Consider the following 15,869-nt stretch of genomic DNA (forward strand, 5'->3'; position numbering starts at 1 on the left):
TTTTAAAAATGTAAAACATGCTTAAAACGTTAGACTCGTTGGTCTTAAAGGTGCTTTCTTTGTATTTCTCCCATGGGATTCAGGGAACTGGGCAAAGGAAGCTCTGGCTCTTTCCTTTCTTCCCCAGGGGACTGGGTGGGGGAGGAGCCTCAGTCAATAGAAGGAAGAGAAGCTTAGTTCAGTAGCTCTGCTGTGTGATTGAGAGAGCCTGGCAAAGCAAGCTATTCCTCAGCAAGGGAGGAGCCTCAGCCAATGGAGAAACTAGAGGTTTTGTTCTGTAGCTCCTGTGCAATTGAGCAAGCCTTGCAAAGCAAGCTGTTATGCAGAAGGAAGCAAGATATAGGGGGAAAGAAGCAGATGACAGCCAGTTGCTTGGGGGCCTGATAGGAGCCCTCCAGGGGCCTGATTCGACCCCCAAACTGCATGTTTGACACCCCTGCTTTAACCTCTTCTTTGCTGAAGAGGAAGCCTCGTAGTGCATCGCCTCTTCGTTCCACATCTGCTAGTTCAAGGGCTTGCTTCACTTCAACTGTAATTTGCCCAAATCCAATATTCTTTATATGAGAAGAATTTGTATCCACATTCTCGGCAGCCAAATTTCCAATCTGAGCGGAGAATTGTATTATACTATTCCTCACTTGGAGAAATGCATTTCCAATAATACGTTGAAAATCTGTGAGTTTCGGCATTGTTTCCGGGGCTTCCATTCTTCAGCATGGGTGAGTTTAACCAGAAATTGCCAGAGATGCAGTAAACAAAGAATGTTTTGTTTAGGTGGGTTGAAACGATAATCAGTTCTCTAAAGTAAACAGCACGTCTTCTGGCTATTAAAGTGTAAATTTCCCAAACAACTGTCAACTCGACAAGATTGAAAGCAGCATTTCCACTTCTTTTGTAGCGTTAAACAGCGTATATTAGGGTTCTCTAAAAAGATGTAGTTGCTCCAGAAAGGGGAGGGATGGGGGAAGCAAAGGCTTGGGACTTACACGCAGGCAGCAGTAGATCTACATAGAGAACAGCAGAAAAATATACAACAAAAGAAAACACAAGCTTAAGAGCGGGTGACAACGGTTTAGTGCCAATGGCGTCTTACTCAGCACACACTTAAAGCGCCTGCAAGCTCACGTTACAGGGCCACCGGCTTGCGACAGAACTCAAACAGAAAGCGCCCACATCTCCAAAGACTTCTCTCCATAGGTCTTCATCGGCTCCAATTCAATTGGACTGCGAAAAACCGCGTAGAACAGACCATCCCGGGGAGCCCCCTCGAGATGTGCCTGCCGTTACCATGTCGTACCCCCTCCTCCTCCCGGTTTCAACCCTTTCTATGGCCTGTGGTTGTCTTTTAGATGTGAAATAAGAGAAAAGCTCTTTTCATAAGTTAAGCAGTTATGTGTTTTCTCCTTGTGTGGGTTCTGTGATGCCATTGAAGATGGCCAGGCTGACAGAATCCCTTCACGTACTCTGAGCATTCAGAAAGATTCTCCCTGTGTGAGTTCATAGATATTTTGAATCTCTTTTCATACTCTTAAGCAATCAAAAGGGTTTTCCTGGGTGTGAATTCTTAGATGCTGTAGAAGAGCGATACTTCAGCTGAATGTCTTTCTACACTCGAAGCATTCAAAAGCTTCTTCTCTGTGTGGGTTCTTTGATGCTGCAAAAGATTGCTACTCCTGCTGAATCTCTTTCCACACTCTGAACACTCAAAAGGTTTCTCCCCTGTGTGGGTTCTTTGATGCTTTAGAAGATTGCCACTCTTAGCAAATCGCTTTCCGCATTCTGAGCATTCAAAAGGTTTCTCCCCTGTGTGGGTTGTTTGATGTTGTAGAAGATTGTCACTCTGACTAAATCTCTTTCCACACTCTGAACACTCAAAAGGTTTCTCCCCTGTGTGGGATCTCTGATGCTTTAGACGACTTGCACTCTGACTGAATTTCTTTCCACACTCTGAACATTCAAAAGGTTTCTCCCCAGTGTGGGTTCTTTGATGCTTTAGAAGACTGCCACTTTCAATGAATCTCTTTCCACACTCGGAGCACTCAAAAGGTTTCTCCTGTGAGTGTGTTCTTTGATGCCGCTGAAGATCACTACTCCGAGTGAATCTCTTTCCACACTCCAAGCATTCAAAAGATTTTTCCTGTCTATGGGTTTCTTGATGCTGTTGAAGATGATCACTCCAACTGAATCTCTTTCCACACTCTGAGCACTCAAAAGGTTTCTCCCCTGTATGGGTTCTTTGATGCTTTAGAAGACTGGCACTCCTAAGAAATCTTTTCCCACACTCTGAACACTCAAACGGTTTCTCCCCTGTGTGGGTTCTTTGATGGTTTAGAAGACCACCACTCTCAGTGAATCTCCTTCCACATTCGGAGCATTCAAAAGGTTTCTCATCCGTATGGATTCTTTGATGCCGCTGAATATCTCTACTCCGACTGAATCTCTTTCCACACACTGAACATTCAAAAGATTTCTCCTGTCTATGGATTTCTTGATGCTGTTGAAGATGACTACTCCAACTGAATCTTTTCCCACACTCTGAGCACTCAAAAGGTTTCTCCCCTGTATGGGTTCTTTGATGCTTTCGAAGACTGCCACTCCTACTGAATCTGTTTCCACACTCTGAGCACTCAAAAGGTTTCTCCCCTGTGTGGATTCTCTGATGCTTTAGAAGATCGCCATTTTCTGTGAATCTCTTTCCACATTCTGAGCATTCAAAAGGTTTCTCATCTGTGTGGGTTCTTCGATGCCGCTGAAGATCACTACTCCGACTGAATCTCTTTCCACACTCTGAGCATTCAAAAGGTTTTTCCCCTGTGTGGGTTCTTAGATGCTGTTTCAGATAGCTCCTCCTTGTGAATCTTGCTTCACATTCTGAGCATTCGAAAGGTTTCTCCCCTGTGTGGATTCTTTGGTGCATTAAAAGCTCCGATCTGTATTTAAAGTACTTTTCACAATAAAAGCATTTCCATGTCTTCATTACAGTGTGTTTTGGTAAATGCGCATCATATCTTTTTCCATCAGAGAACGCCATTCCAGTCTCTGAACAGATAAATGGATTGTCTCTTGAACAAATCTTTTGGTATTTAATAAGGTCTAATTCCTGTGAGAAACCATCACCACGGTCTGAGCACCTATAATGTTCCTCTCCTGCATCTGTCTGTTGATGTACAAGGAGATCTGCTCTACAAAGGAAGCTCTTTTCACACTCTAAAAACTGATGAATCTCCTTTCCACTGTGCATTTGCAAATGGAGATTATATTGGGTTTTATCTGACAAGTTCATTCCACACTCCAAGCACTTGTGTGTTTCTTCCACTGTGTGAATTACTTCATGAAAATTCCCCCTTTGGCAAGGAAGAGGTTTATTCCTCTTCTCGACCAGGTGGCTGCCTTTCTGCCCCTTAGGTGTGCCTTGGTTCCTGAAGCTTCCTCTCACATCTTCATTCTTGACTTCATCTGGCACCAGATAATGCAGTTCTTCATCCTCCTCATTCCACTGATCATCCCCTGCTGGAATAAAAAAGGGAAATCTCATTACATCCTGGAAAAGAGAGGCCACGAGTGGTGGGGCACATGCCCCCATGGGCCCCACTGTGGCTAGTTTAGTTGAGTTTATTAAATTTATACCCCAACCTCCCCGCCAAGGCAGGCTCAGGGCGGCTTACGACATCGGTCAAATAACAATAGTAATAAAAATCTAATCTCACGTTAGTAATAAAATCAGTCAGTTAATAAAACAATTTAAAACCATTGGTGCCTAATAACATTTTGGTATTATACAGTTACCCTGGCGTCAATATTTCCTGGATTCCTCCTGCTGTTATAGGTCTCAAGGGTCAGAAGAAGAAGATATTCATATCCCGCCCTCCACTCCGAAGAGTCTCAGAGCAGCTCACAATATCCTTTCCCTTCCTCCCCCACAACAGACACCCTGTGAGGTGGGTGGGGCTGGAGAGGGCTCTCGCAGCAGCTGCCCTTTCAAGGACAGAGGCTCAGAGCAGCCTACAATCTCCTTTCCCTTCCTCCCCCACAACAGACACCCTGTGAGGTGGGTGGGGCTGGAGAGGGCTCTCACAGCAGCTGCCCTTTCAAGGACAGAGGCTCAGAGCGGCCTACAATCTCCTTTCCCTTCCTCCCCACAACAGACACCCTGTGAGGTGGGTGGGGCTGAGAGGGCCCTCACAGCAGCTGCCCTTTCAAGGACAGAGGCTGAGACCGACCTACAATCTCCTTTCCTTTCCTCCCCCACAACAGACACCCTGTGAGGTGGGTGGGGCTGAGGAAGCTCTCACAGCAGCTGCCCTTTCAAGGACAACCTCTGCCAGAGCTATGGCTGACCCAAGGCCAGCTGAAAACTAGCCAGAAGAGTATGGTCTTGCAGGCCTTATGGAACTGAGTGAGGTCCCGCAAAGCCCTATCTTTCTGAGGGCTTCCCAGCCACTCCTTGGTCTCACGTCAGGACACCTTCTCAGGCTTGTGTGATGGCCACAACACTGGCCTCAGTTGCCCCTGGGCCAGCCAGGTGGCTTGGGCCAGTCTACCCAGCTATGAAGAACATTGTTATCACTGTCACCAACTCCTCGAGACCCCCAATGCGACAGGTAGTGGGGCAGGCCTGAAAATGATGTATTTCTGTACAATATTTTGATTTATGCACCATCCCAATGGCAGCAATTTGCACCTTTGGCGCCTAGGAAAGATCCTCACCCAGAGAGGCCATGCTCCCATAGTTCTCCAGCATCACCTCCCTGTAGAGAGCTCTTTGGTCCTGATCCAGCAGGGCCCACTCAGCCTCCATGAAATATACGGCCACCTCCTCGAAGGAAAAGGGACACTGAAAGAGAAAGCAGGTTCCCTCGTCAGAGATCATGCCAGGCAGAGAATGCACACTGGAAAGGATAATTCCAGGTATATGCAGGATGGAGAGCTTGGCAGGTGTAAAGGGAGTGGGGTTCAGAGCGTCTCTCGTCCAGGCACCTTAACAGCAAGTTTAGGAACAAAAGCCCCACTGAGAAGGAAGGGGGGACCCAGGCCGTCCTCCCTCTCATCTCCCCTACCTGCACCAGAGGTCCAGCAGCTGCTTCCACATCTGTGCAAAGGCGACGACTTGAGTGCATCTGTGCATTAACTGCAAGGGAGACAAAGAAGATGAAGATGGAAGGAAGACTGTTAGATGAGCCTTCACATTTCATTTACTTGCCTGAATCCTGCTTCAAGCACACGCATTTCCAGGATACCTTGTGCTAGGTAAGAACATACGAGAAGCCATGTTGGGAAAGAGTGGGATATAAAGCCAAAAAAATAAATTAAATTAACATTCGTTTGTACCACTGAATTGTGTGGCTTACAGCATGCTGATCTTGACTTGCAGTTTGCTGGTTGATGCAGTGGGCCATCCAATATTGTGCACTGTTTGTATCATTGAACTGTGTGGCCCTTTCATGCTGGATTGTAGCCAGGAAACATCCAGTTGTGGAAACACCAAGCTAAGCAGTCCTCATTGTGCTACACATCAGTGTGATAGGGCCACACCGTTCAGCTTTCTGGATGATGCAGGGGGTGAACTAATAATGCCCATTTTTTGCATCCCTGAACGGTGTGGCCCTATCATGCTGGTGTGAAGCACAGTAAGGACAGCTCAGTTTCATATCCAGTTTACTGCATGATTCAGTGGGTCATGGGCAGCCAAACTTGCTTAATGTAACAACCACACAAACTAACTGCCAGATGTTTGAGAGCTCTAAGACATGAACAAATATTACACACACGTCTTATCTTTGCATGGAAAGATAAAATATGTATATATGCACTTGACAACATGGCCATGTTAGAATGAGACTTTTTCAAATAAGAAAAGCTGGGAATAACAGTTCCCATAAAACCAGCATAGAGAAAGGTTAGGGATCTTTTTTTTTTTTTGCACTAGTGGGAAAAAGAAACACACAGCTGCCATATAAATCACTGACCACTGTTTGCATCATTATGCATCTCTCTTTGTCTTGACACCAAGGCTAGTAAATACAGCTCCTACCAGAGCTATGGAACTAACAGGGAACCCTGTACCACCCTCTTTAATTTTGTCCCTCCTTCCAGTGGCTCCCTCATCTCTTGTGCTCTCTTTCCCCGCTCTAGGTCTCCAGGTGACCTCTGCAGTGGAAGAGAACTTGCAAACTTGCCTATTTCCCTCTCCTTCCCTGCTTCACACACGGCAGAAATATTTGCCTACCGATACATCAGTGTTCAGAGGCTGACTGAGGTCCCGATGTAAACATGCTTACTTGAGAGTAAGCCTGCATTAAGTTCCTCCTTGACCTTCTGGGAGCCACACAATATGTGTGAAAGAGCTCCATGTGGCTCTTGTGCCAAAGTTTGGCTACCCCTGCACTATACATCACTACACGACATTGGTTCTGTACTTTGAATTTATTCCCTTGGACCAGATTAGGAAGGTAATTCTTATCAATTGGGCACTAATTAATATAACGAAATGCTATGTGTGCTGAGTTCTTTTTCAAATATTCTTTATGAAAATGCAGATACCAGGATATTCTTGAATATTTTTAGGTGCACCAATGGCCTACCATTTAGGATACCATCAGTGGCTATTAGCCACAGCGTATTGTTCTGTCTGGGGCAAGTGATGCTCTGTATTCTTGGTGCTTGGGAGGGGCAACAGTGGGAGGACTTTTAGTGTCCTGGCCCCACTGATGGACTTCCTGATGGCACTTGGGTTTTTTGGCCACTGTGTGAAACAGTGTTGGACTGATCTAACATGGCTTCTCTTATGTTCTTATCAGCTTCAAGAGGGGATTGGATAAGCATATGAAACAGAGGTCCATCAGTGGCTATTAGCCACAGGGTATTGATGGAACTCTGTCTGGGGCAATGATGCTCTGTATTCTTGGTGCTGGTGGAGGGGGCACAGTGGGAGGGCTTCTAGTGTCCTGGCCCCACTGGTGGACCTCCTGATGGCACTTGGTTTTTTTGGCCACTGTGCGACATAGATTGTTGGACTGGATGGGCCATTGGCCTGACCCAACACAGCTTCTCTTCTGTTCTTATGATACGTGTACCTGACTTGGGCAGAAGGTGATTACAAATTTGGCCTCCTAAACGTATTTCTGCCTCAAGTAATGGGTATTGATTACAAGTACGTCATCTCAAATAGGTATTTTTGAACATATTTCTACATTGCAATTTGAATACTATAAATATTATACTAAATTTAATAATGATTCCCCCCCACTTCTTTTTTTCTTTAGGACAATTCCAACTTGGTCCAGTATTGATTATTTATTGCAGAGGTGGGAAATATCAAACCTGAGGGCCGTTTATGGTCCTCGAGATCACTTGGTGCGCCTATGTCTTCTCCCCCCACAACAGACACCCTGCGAGGTGGGTGAGGCTGAGAGGGCTCTCGTAGCAGCTGCCCTTTCAAGGACAGAGGCTCAGAGCAGCCTACAATCTCCTTTCCCTTCCTCCCCCACAACAGACACCCTGTGAGGTGGGTGGGGCTGGAGAGGGCTCTCACAGCAGCTGCCCTTTCAAGGACAGAGGCTCAGAGCGGCCTACAATCTCCTTTCCCTTCCTCCCCCACAACAGACACCCTGTGAGGTGGGTGGGGCTGGAGAGGGCTCTCACAGCAGCTGCCCTTTCAAGGACAGAGGCTCAGAGCAGTCTACAATCTCCTTTCCCTTCCTCCCCACAACAGACACCCTGTGAGGTGGGTGGGGCTGGAGAGGGCTCTCACAGCAGCTGCCCTTTCAAAGACAGAGGCTCAGAGCGGTCTACAATCTCTTTTCCCTTCCTCCCCCACAAAAGACACCCTGTGAGGTGGGTGGGGCTGGAGAGGGCTCTCACAGCAGCTGCCCTTTCAAGGACATCTCCTGCAATAGCTATGGCTAATCCAAGGCCATTCCAGCAGCTGTAAGTGGAGCAGTGGGGAATCAAACTTGGTTCTCCCAGATAAAAGTCCGCACACTTCACCACTACACCAAACTGGCCCTCTGGCAATAAAATCATTAAAACATTTTCAACAGTTCATACAATTTAAAATATGTTGTACGGTTCCAGGTTCACTTGCCAGGATCCAGACGGCAGGTTTTAATTCTTATTGAGCACCGCATGTAATGATATTATAAGGTGTTATTTGGCCCTCTGGATTTGTACTGCAATGGTTCAGGTGTCAGTGCTGTGGGATGGTGGGATAGTGGTCACCTCCCCGCTATTTGTTAAATGTCAGTTTAAATTATTCTGTCTGGCAAGTCTGTCTGGCGATTGTGGCAAGTCCCATAGGGCCCTGATGTTTTCAGGGAGGGCGTTCCACAGACAGGGCCGGCACTGGGTTTTCTGCTGCTGGAGGCAGACCCAACCCTCAGCGCCCCCCCCCCCCAATCTTTTAGAAAAAAACATGCACATGCGCGCTGTGAGCGCGGCACAATGACGTCATAAAAAGTGACGTCATCAAGCAGCCCCCCATCCCCCTCAGGCTTCCACATCGGGGTGGGAGGTGGGGGGAGCTGACAGCTGTGTCCTGCACACCTTGCAAGGCACACGGGATGCAAGCCCCTTCCTCACTCAGTGCTGGGGGGTGGAGGAGCCAATGGTGAGGGAGCCTTGAAAGGCGTGCAGAACGCAAGCCCCAGCCAGGCTCATGGGGGGGCACCCAGCAGTGCCCCAGCTGGGATGGCACCCTAAGCGGCAGCCTACCCAGCCTAGTCCCACGCGCCGGCTCTGCCCACAGAGCAGGGGCTGTATGGATTCATTTCACCATCTAGATTTTTATTTCAGAAGTATGCTGCCTCAGAACATAGATTCGTAGAACCATAGAGCTGGAAGGGGCCTCCAGGGTCATCTAGTCCAACCCCCTGCACAATGCTGGATACTCACAAATACCTACCCCAAATTCACAGGATCTTCATCGCTGTCAGATGGCCATCTAGCCTCTGCTTAAAAACCTCCAAGGAAGGAGAGCCCACCACCTCCCGAGGAAGCCTGTTCCACTGAGGAATTGCTCTAATGGTCAGGAAGTTCTTCCTAATGTTGAATGTTTAAACATAATTTTATCTATTTGTATAACTAAACCTGAATTATGCTGTTAGCCGCCCTGAGCCTGCTCCGGCAGGGAGGGCGGGATACAAATAAAATTTTGTTGTTGTTGTTGTTGTTGAATCGGAAACTCTTTTGATTTAATTTCAACCCATTGGTTCTGGTCCTAACTTCCGGGGCCACAGAAAACAATTCCACCCCATCCTCTATATGACAGCCTTTCAAGTCCTTGAAGATGGTGATCATATCACCTTTCAGCCGCCTCCTCTCCAGGCTAAACATCCCCAGCTCCTTCAACCTTTCTTCATAGGACTTGGTCTCCAGACCCCTCACCATCTTCGTCGCCCTCCTCTGGACATGTAGATTTCATTTTCACCAAGGCTAAGAGCTGCACCCAGATCTGTCTACCTCTCCTTTTTGAGCTGCCTGGAGTCCCTCTAACAGAAAGGAGGTGAGATAGGAACATCTTAAATCAAGAGGGGGAGGAGTTTACTGGATTTATACTCTGCCTTCCACTTAGAGTCTCAGAGTAGCTTATAGTCTCTTTTCCCTTCCCCTCCTCACAACAGACACCCTCTGAGATGGTGGGGCTCTTTTGAGAACTTCTCTTGAGAGAACAGCTCGGAGAGAATTTGTGAGTAACCAAAGATCACACCAGCAGTTGCATGTGAATGAGTGGGGAATCAAACCCACTTCTCCCAGATTAAAGTCTGTGCTCTTAACCACTATACCAAATGCAACTGCCTTCCAGGAATCAATTTAAGCCCCATTAAAGTGAGTGGCTATCAGTACATCCTATGGTATCGAGTCCCACAAATCAACTGTAAGATGGTTACACAACCATTTCCCTTATCTACCAAAGTTCTTCATGATGTGCCCCAATCCCATCAAGCCGCAAAACAGCCTTACCACATGAGAGGGCATCTTGGGCACCCTCCTGGGCCACAGCCCTCTGCGCTTCCTCGGATGGAGCCCCTTCTGCCTCAGGGAATGTCCCTTCCATCTTCATGGATGGCCCCCACACCTGAAAGAGCAGCAAGGGTAAGAGAAGGCGTGGAACAGGCCCAGCAGACGGATCCTGCCCCCCTCCCAGATTCTTCTCCCTGCATCGACCAGCAGAGCTGCTTCAACCACAGGGGCAAGAATTAGGATTTCCTTCCCAGCCTAGAGAACTCTCGAGAGGTGGAAATATCTGGCAGGGAAGCCTTAGGGTAAGGCTGTTGCTTGAAAGGAGGAAAGGAAATTCCCGCACCTGCTCTGCCTGCTTCTTCTCCTCTGCCTGACTCAGGAGGAAACCTTCGGCCAGGGCCACCGCCTGGGAACTGGTCTCCGGCTCGCATTCTCTGACCCAGCACTGCATTTCTTGGGGCAGAATCGTCAGGAACTGCTCCAGGATCACCAGGTCCAGGATCTGCTTCTTGGTGCGCCTCTCCGGCTCCAGCCAGAGCTTGCAAAGTTCATACAGCCGGCTGCAAACCTCTCGGGGCCCTTCAGCCTGATGGTAACGGAATTGTCGGAAGCAGTGGCTGCGTCCTTCTGCTGTCATAGTGCCCTGAGCCATGATCTCTGGAGCGGCTTTTCCTTGGAATTCAGCACCACCCCCTGCTGGGATGGGATAGGGACCTCTGCTTGGTCTCTTGCCGATTCCAGGTTCTTCTGGGCCCTGCTCTTCCATCTCCTTCCGCTTCTTTCGGGTCACCTCCAGCGCTGGAAAGATACCCTTACTTGTGCGACTATAAAGAGGGAGAGGGAAAGATATCAAAGAGGAAGAAAGATACTAAAAGAGAATGCTGCTACATCACTGACCCTGGTGAAGGGACACCATAGGGTTACCCCAGTGGATCAGAAGAACTGTCCTTGTCGTAGTTTGTGGGTCAGGGTTAATGTTGTTCAGGGGTCATTTCGTTGAAAAAGAGGTGCCGGAGTTCATTACCACAACTCATTTGCATTTGCCACACACCCCCTGACATCACCAGAAGGTATACTACATTGGATCAGCACAGCATCTGCCTTAAAATGCTTCTTGAATTATAATTGCCCTAATCAAACCTTACTCCCATCATACTCTTAAAATTATGTTGTGCTATGTGGCCCCAACGGCATGATGAAGATTTCCATCTGTCTGCTTTATATGTTTTGGTTATTTCCCCACCTTTTTTGTGGAGGAAAAATATTAGAAAGTTTGTCAAATCTTAGGGTTCACCATAGGGGCTTTGAACAATGGAGCCCAGAGGCAAGTATTTTTTTTTGGGGGGGGGGGGCGGGGTTAAGAAAGAAAAAGCACAATCAAATGTAGCAGTTCCAGAGCTCTGCTCCTGTGAGCTCCTGCCCAAAATGAGGCCTGATGTTGTTTAGGCTACACTGCATATCAAGCTTTTTTATATATGCCCATTTGGTCCTTCAGGAAAATAAAGATCTTGTGCAAGTTATGAGCTTGGCCTGTGATTTCCAGGGATCAGTCTGTCCCAGGGTGAACTGGAGTGTGAGGCAAAGTGACTACTAGTAATGGCTGAACTAATGCAGGTGTCTCCACCAGAGGGTGGACATATTAGGCAATAACTCTGTCCAAACAGCCAGCAGAGGGGAAAAGGCAGAGGGGTGTCAGGGCACAGGGGTTGGCTGGATGAACAGGAACAGGGGGAAGCCGTGAACTACCATGAGAACAGCCCATGGGGAGGAAGCATCAACCAAAAATGCATGGCAGATGAGGCGGCCAATCAGTTTCTATGATTGCTTCCGATTGGTCACTCCTGGTAGGGATAGGTAGATTGGATAGATTAGACAGATAGATTAGATAAAATAGAGTAGATAAAATAGATTAGATTAGATAGATAGATGATAGATAGACAGACTAAATAGACAGAGTAGATAGACAGACTAAATAGAGATAGATAGACAGACTAGACAGACAGACAGACAGACAGACAGACAGATAATGGACGGATGGACGAATAGACGGATAGATAGATGGATAGATAGATGAATCAATAGTAGACGGATAGACAGACAGGACAGATAGAGTAGATGAGCTATTCCATAAGTCCTGGAAGTCCGCTAATGCCTTCTCAGTCCCTTTGCCTTGGAAGGGCAGATGAGAAACCCAGAGACAATTGGTTTCACCTTTTTTCTCTAGGGATGAGTTATCTTAGAACCAGATCCTTATGTTTTTACATTATTTAATACCAGCTCCCCACCGAAAAATACACAGACGGCAGCATTTCTCTCTTCCAGGACTGAAACGCCTATTTATTCCCCCAAGGACTTACTTGTGAGTAAACCTTCCCAGGTTCCGGCTGCAAAGCCTTTTTCTGCTGTTGCATGCATGAAAACCGCCCTGCTCTCTCCGGGGATGCAATGGCAAGAGCCCTCCCCCCCACGCCCCGGAAATGAGCCTCCCCTGTTTTCCTCTCTTCGTTCCTTCCTCGGCCTCTCTAGCAGCCGGCTCTGTTGTTTAACCCCTTCAGTGTTGCAAACAGAAGGAAAGAGCTTCTTTCCCTTCTCGTGAAGAACAGTGCTCAGATCCAGACTGAGTGGACTGGACTTCAGCCAGGCTGTCGTCAGAGGTGCCTAGGGTTGCCAAGTCCAGTTCAAGAAATGCCTGAGGACTTTGGGGGTGGAGCCAGGAGACATTGGGGGTGGAGCCAGTAGCAAGGTTGTGACAAGCAGAATTGAGCTCCAAAGGGAGTTCTGGCCATCACCTTTAAAGGAATTGCACCCCTCGGTCCATTGGAAATAATGGGGCTCATAGAACTGGACCCCCTGGTCTAATTTTTCTGAAACTTGGAGGGTGCTTTGAAGAGAGGCACCATATGCTATGCTGAAATTTTGGTGCCTCTATCCAAAAAAACAGCCCTCCCCAGAGCCCCTGATACCTGCAGATCAATTCTCCATTGTACCCTATGGGAATCAGTCTCCGTAGGGAATAATGGAGTGCCCAGCAGACATTTCCCTCCCCCCACCCCGCTTTCTGATGACCCTGAAGCAGGGGGAGAGTCTCCAAACCGGGGGATCCCCTGCCCCCACCTGGAGATTGGCAACTAGAGGTGCCCTGTGCAACTGGGTGGGATTGCTCTGGAGTAACTCTGCAGAGAGTTGCATTCCTGGGGAATCTCAGGCGGTTCTGCCATCTTAGACAATGCCACGGGTTGGGAAGAAGAAAATGAAGGCAAACTCACACCAAGCAACCCGAATCAGGTCTGATCCGAACCCTCCTCAGCCTATCCAATGCCGCAATGCGGCTGACTCCCAGGAACATGGTTTTAGGATTGCATTGGAAATCTGCGTTTCCATAACGTGTTCCCTGTTTCTCAGAACCAAATGCCAGCTGGATTGCTCACTGTCACTTCCTTCAGATTGTTGTGATTCTTCCCTGTCAATAGGTTAGCCCTCTCCTGCTTCCTATAGATTTAATAACATAAAAAGAGCCCTGCTGGATCTGACCAGTAGTCCATCTAGTCTAGCCTCCAGTCTCACAGAGCAGCCAACCAGTTCCTCTGGAGGGCCAACAGAGGTCTTCTGGTGCAGCAGCTGAATTTAATGCTAAATCATTGATTTACATTCTCTGCCCACAGATGCTGTCTGGGAGGCTAAGGAAGGGAACAGTCAGTTTGGTGTAGTGGTTAAGTGTGCGGACTCTTACCTGGGAGAACCGGGTTTGATTCCCCCACTCCTCCACTTGCACCTGCTGGAACGGCCTTGGGACAGCCATAGCTCTGGCCAAGGCTTCTTTTGTAGTAGGAGCTCCTTTGAATATTAGGCCACATCCCCATGATGTAGCCAATCCTCCAAGAGCTTACAGTAGGCCCTGTAAGAAGAGCCCCTTATAAGCTCTTGGAGGATCGGCTACATCGGGGGATTGAGCCCTGGCTTTGGCAGAGGTTGTCCTTGAAAGGGCAGCTACTGTGAGAGCCCTCTCAGCCCCACCCACCTCACAGGGTGTCTGTTGTGGGGGAGGAAGGGAAAAGAGATTGTGAGCCACTCTGAGACTCTGAAATTCTTAGTGGAGGGCGGGATATAAACCATAATCATAGAGTTGGAAGGGACCTCCAGGGCCATCTAATCCAACCCCCTACACAATGAGGAAACTCATAACACCTCCCCCCTAAATTCACAGGATCTTCATTGCTGTCAGATGGCCATCTAGCTTCTGTTTAAAAATCTCCAAGGAAGGAAAGCCTACCACCTCCCGAGGAAGTCTGTTCCACTGAGGAATCGCTCTAACGGTCAGGAAGTTCTTCTTAATGTTGAGCTGGAAATTCTTTTGATTTAATTTCAACCCATTGGTTCTGGTCCGACCTTCCGAGGCAACGGAAAACAATTCCACACTATCCGCTATATGACAGCCCTTCAAGTACTTGAAGATAGTGATCATATCACCTCTCAGCCGTCTCCTCTCCAGGCTAAAAATCCCTAGCTCCTTCAACCTTTCCTCATAGGACTTGGTCTCCAGACCCCTCACCATCTTCGTCACCCTCCTCTGGACCCGTTCTAGCTTGTCTATATCCTTCTTAAAATGTGGTGCCCAAAGCTGAACACAATACTCCAGGTGTGGTCTTACTAGAGCAGAATAAAGCGATACCATCACATTACGTGATCTGGACACTATACTTCTGTTGATACAGCCCAAAATTTCATTTGCCTTTTAAGCCACCGCATCACAGTGTTGACTCATGTTCAGCGTATGATCCACTAAGACCCCTAGATCCTTTTCGCACATACTACTGCTAAGACTCCTCCATCCTATAACCATGCATGGGATTTCTCCTATCTAAATGCAGAACTTTACATTTATCCCAGTTAAAATTCATTTTATTGGTTTTAGCCCAGTTTTCCAGCCTGTCAAGGTCATCCTGTATCCTGTTTCTGTCTTCTTGTTTTTGCAACCTCTCCCAATTTAGTATTATCTGCAAATTTAATAAGCATTCCCTCTATTCCTTTATCCAAATCATTGATAAAGATGTTGAACAAAACAGGTCTCAGGACAGATCCTTGAGGCACTCCTCTCCAAGAGGATGAGGAACCATTCACAAGCACTCTTTGGGTGCGATCTGTCAACCAGTTACAGATCCACCTAATGGTAACAGGATCCAAACCACATTTTACCAACTTGTCAACAAGGATAGTATGTGGAATTTTATCAAAAGCCTTACTGAAATCAAGATAAACGATGTCTGTAGCATTCCCCCGATCCAGCAAGGTAGTCACTTTCTCAAAAAAAGAGATCAGGTTAGTCTGACATGACTTGTTCTTGAGAAAACCATGCTGGCTCTTAGTAATCACATTCATTCTTTCTAAATGTTCCAGGACCGACTGTTTGATGATTTGTTCTAAAACTTTTCCAGGTATAGATGTCAAGTCGATGGGTCGGTAGTTACCTGGATTGTCTTTTTTCCCCTTCTTGAAGATGGGGACAACATTTGCCTGCCTCCAATCTTCTGGCACCTCTCCTGTTCTCAAAAATAATAGCCAGAGGCTTAGAAATTACATCCGCAAGCTCTTTTAGAACCCTTGGATGCAATTCATCTGGCCCTGAGGACTTAGTTTCATTTAAAGAAACTAGGTGCTTATGTACTACCCCTACACTGATCCTAGGTTGGAACTTCATACTCTCTTTATATGTTCTGTTTTTGCCATGTTGAGCACCGTTTCCCTCAGAAGAGAAGACTGAGGAAAAGTAGGAATTGAGCAGTTCCGCCCTCTCTTCATTACCTGTTACCTGTCTCTCCCCACACGTTCCCCAGAGAGTACTACGCTCAGGTTCACAAAACCTGTTGGTAGTCCCCGGGCCAAAGGAGGCCCATCTAAAATCCACCAGGGATCGG

General features: G+C 47.5%; 1 protein-coding gene and 1 pseudogene across 1 annotated transcript; both read right to left on the reverse strand.

Annotated features, from left to right (window-relative positions):
• The window catches only part of LOC132571738 (oocyte zinc finger protein XlCOF6-like), a 317,052-nt pseudogene extending 306,489 nt beyond the window's left edge, over positions 1-10,563 (reverse strand).
• On the reverse strand, positions 1,565-10,057 carry LOC132570956 (zinc finger protein OZF-like). The gene is made up of 4 exons (XM_060237591.1): positions 9,958-10,057; positions 5,058-5,128; positions 3,437-3,541; positions 1,565-2,830 (listed from the first exon to the last, which is right to left on the reverse strand). The coding sequence occupies exons 1-4, from the start codon at positions 10,055-10,057 to the stop codon at positions 1,565-1,567; spliced, it is 1,542 nt and encodes a 513-aa protein (XP_060093574.1).
• Positions 10,564-15,869: the final 5,306 nt, after the last annotated feature.

This window comes from Heteronotia binoei, chromosome 5, assembly GCF_032191835.1.
Source record: "Heteronotia binoei isolate CCM8104 ecotype False Entrance Well chromosome 5, APGP_CSIRO_Hbin_v1, whole genome shotgun sequence".
Taxonomy (NCBI): Eukaryota; Metazoa; Chordata; class Lepidosauria; order Squamata; family Gekkonidae; genus Heteronotia; species Heteronotia binoei.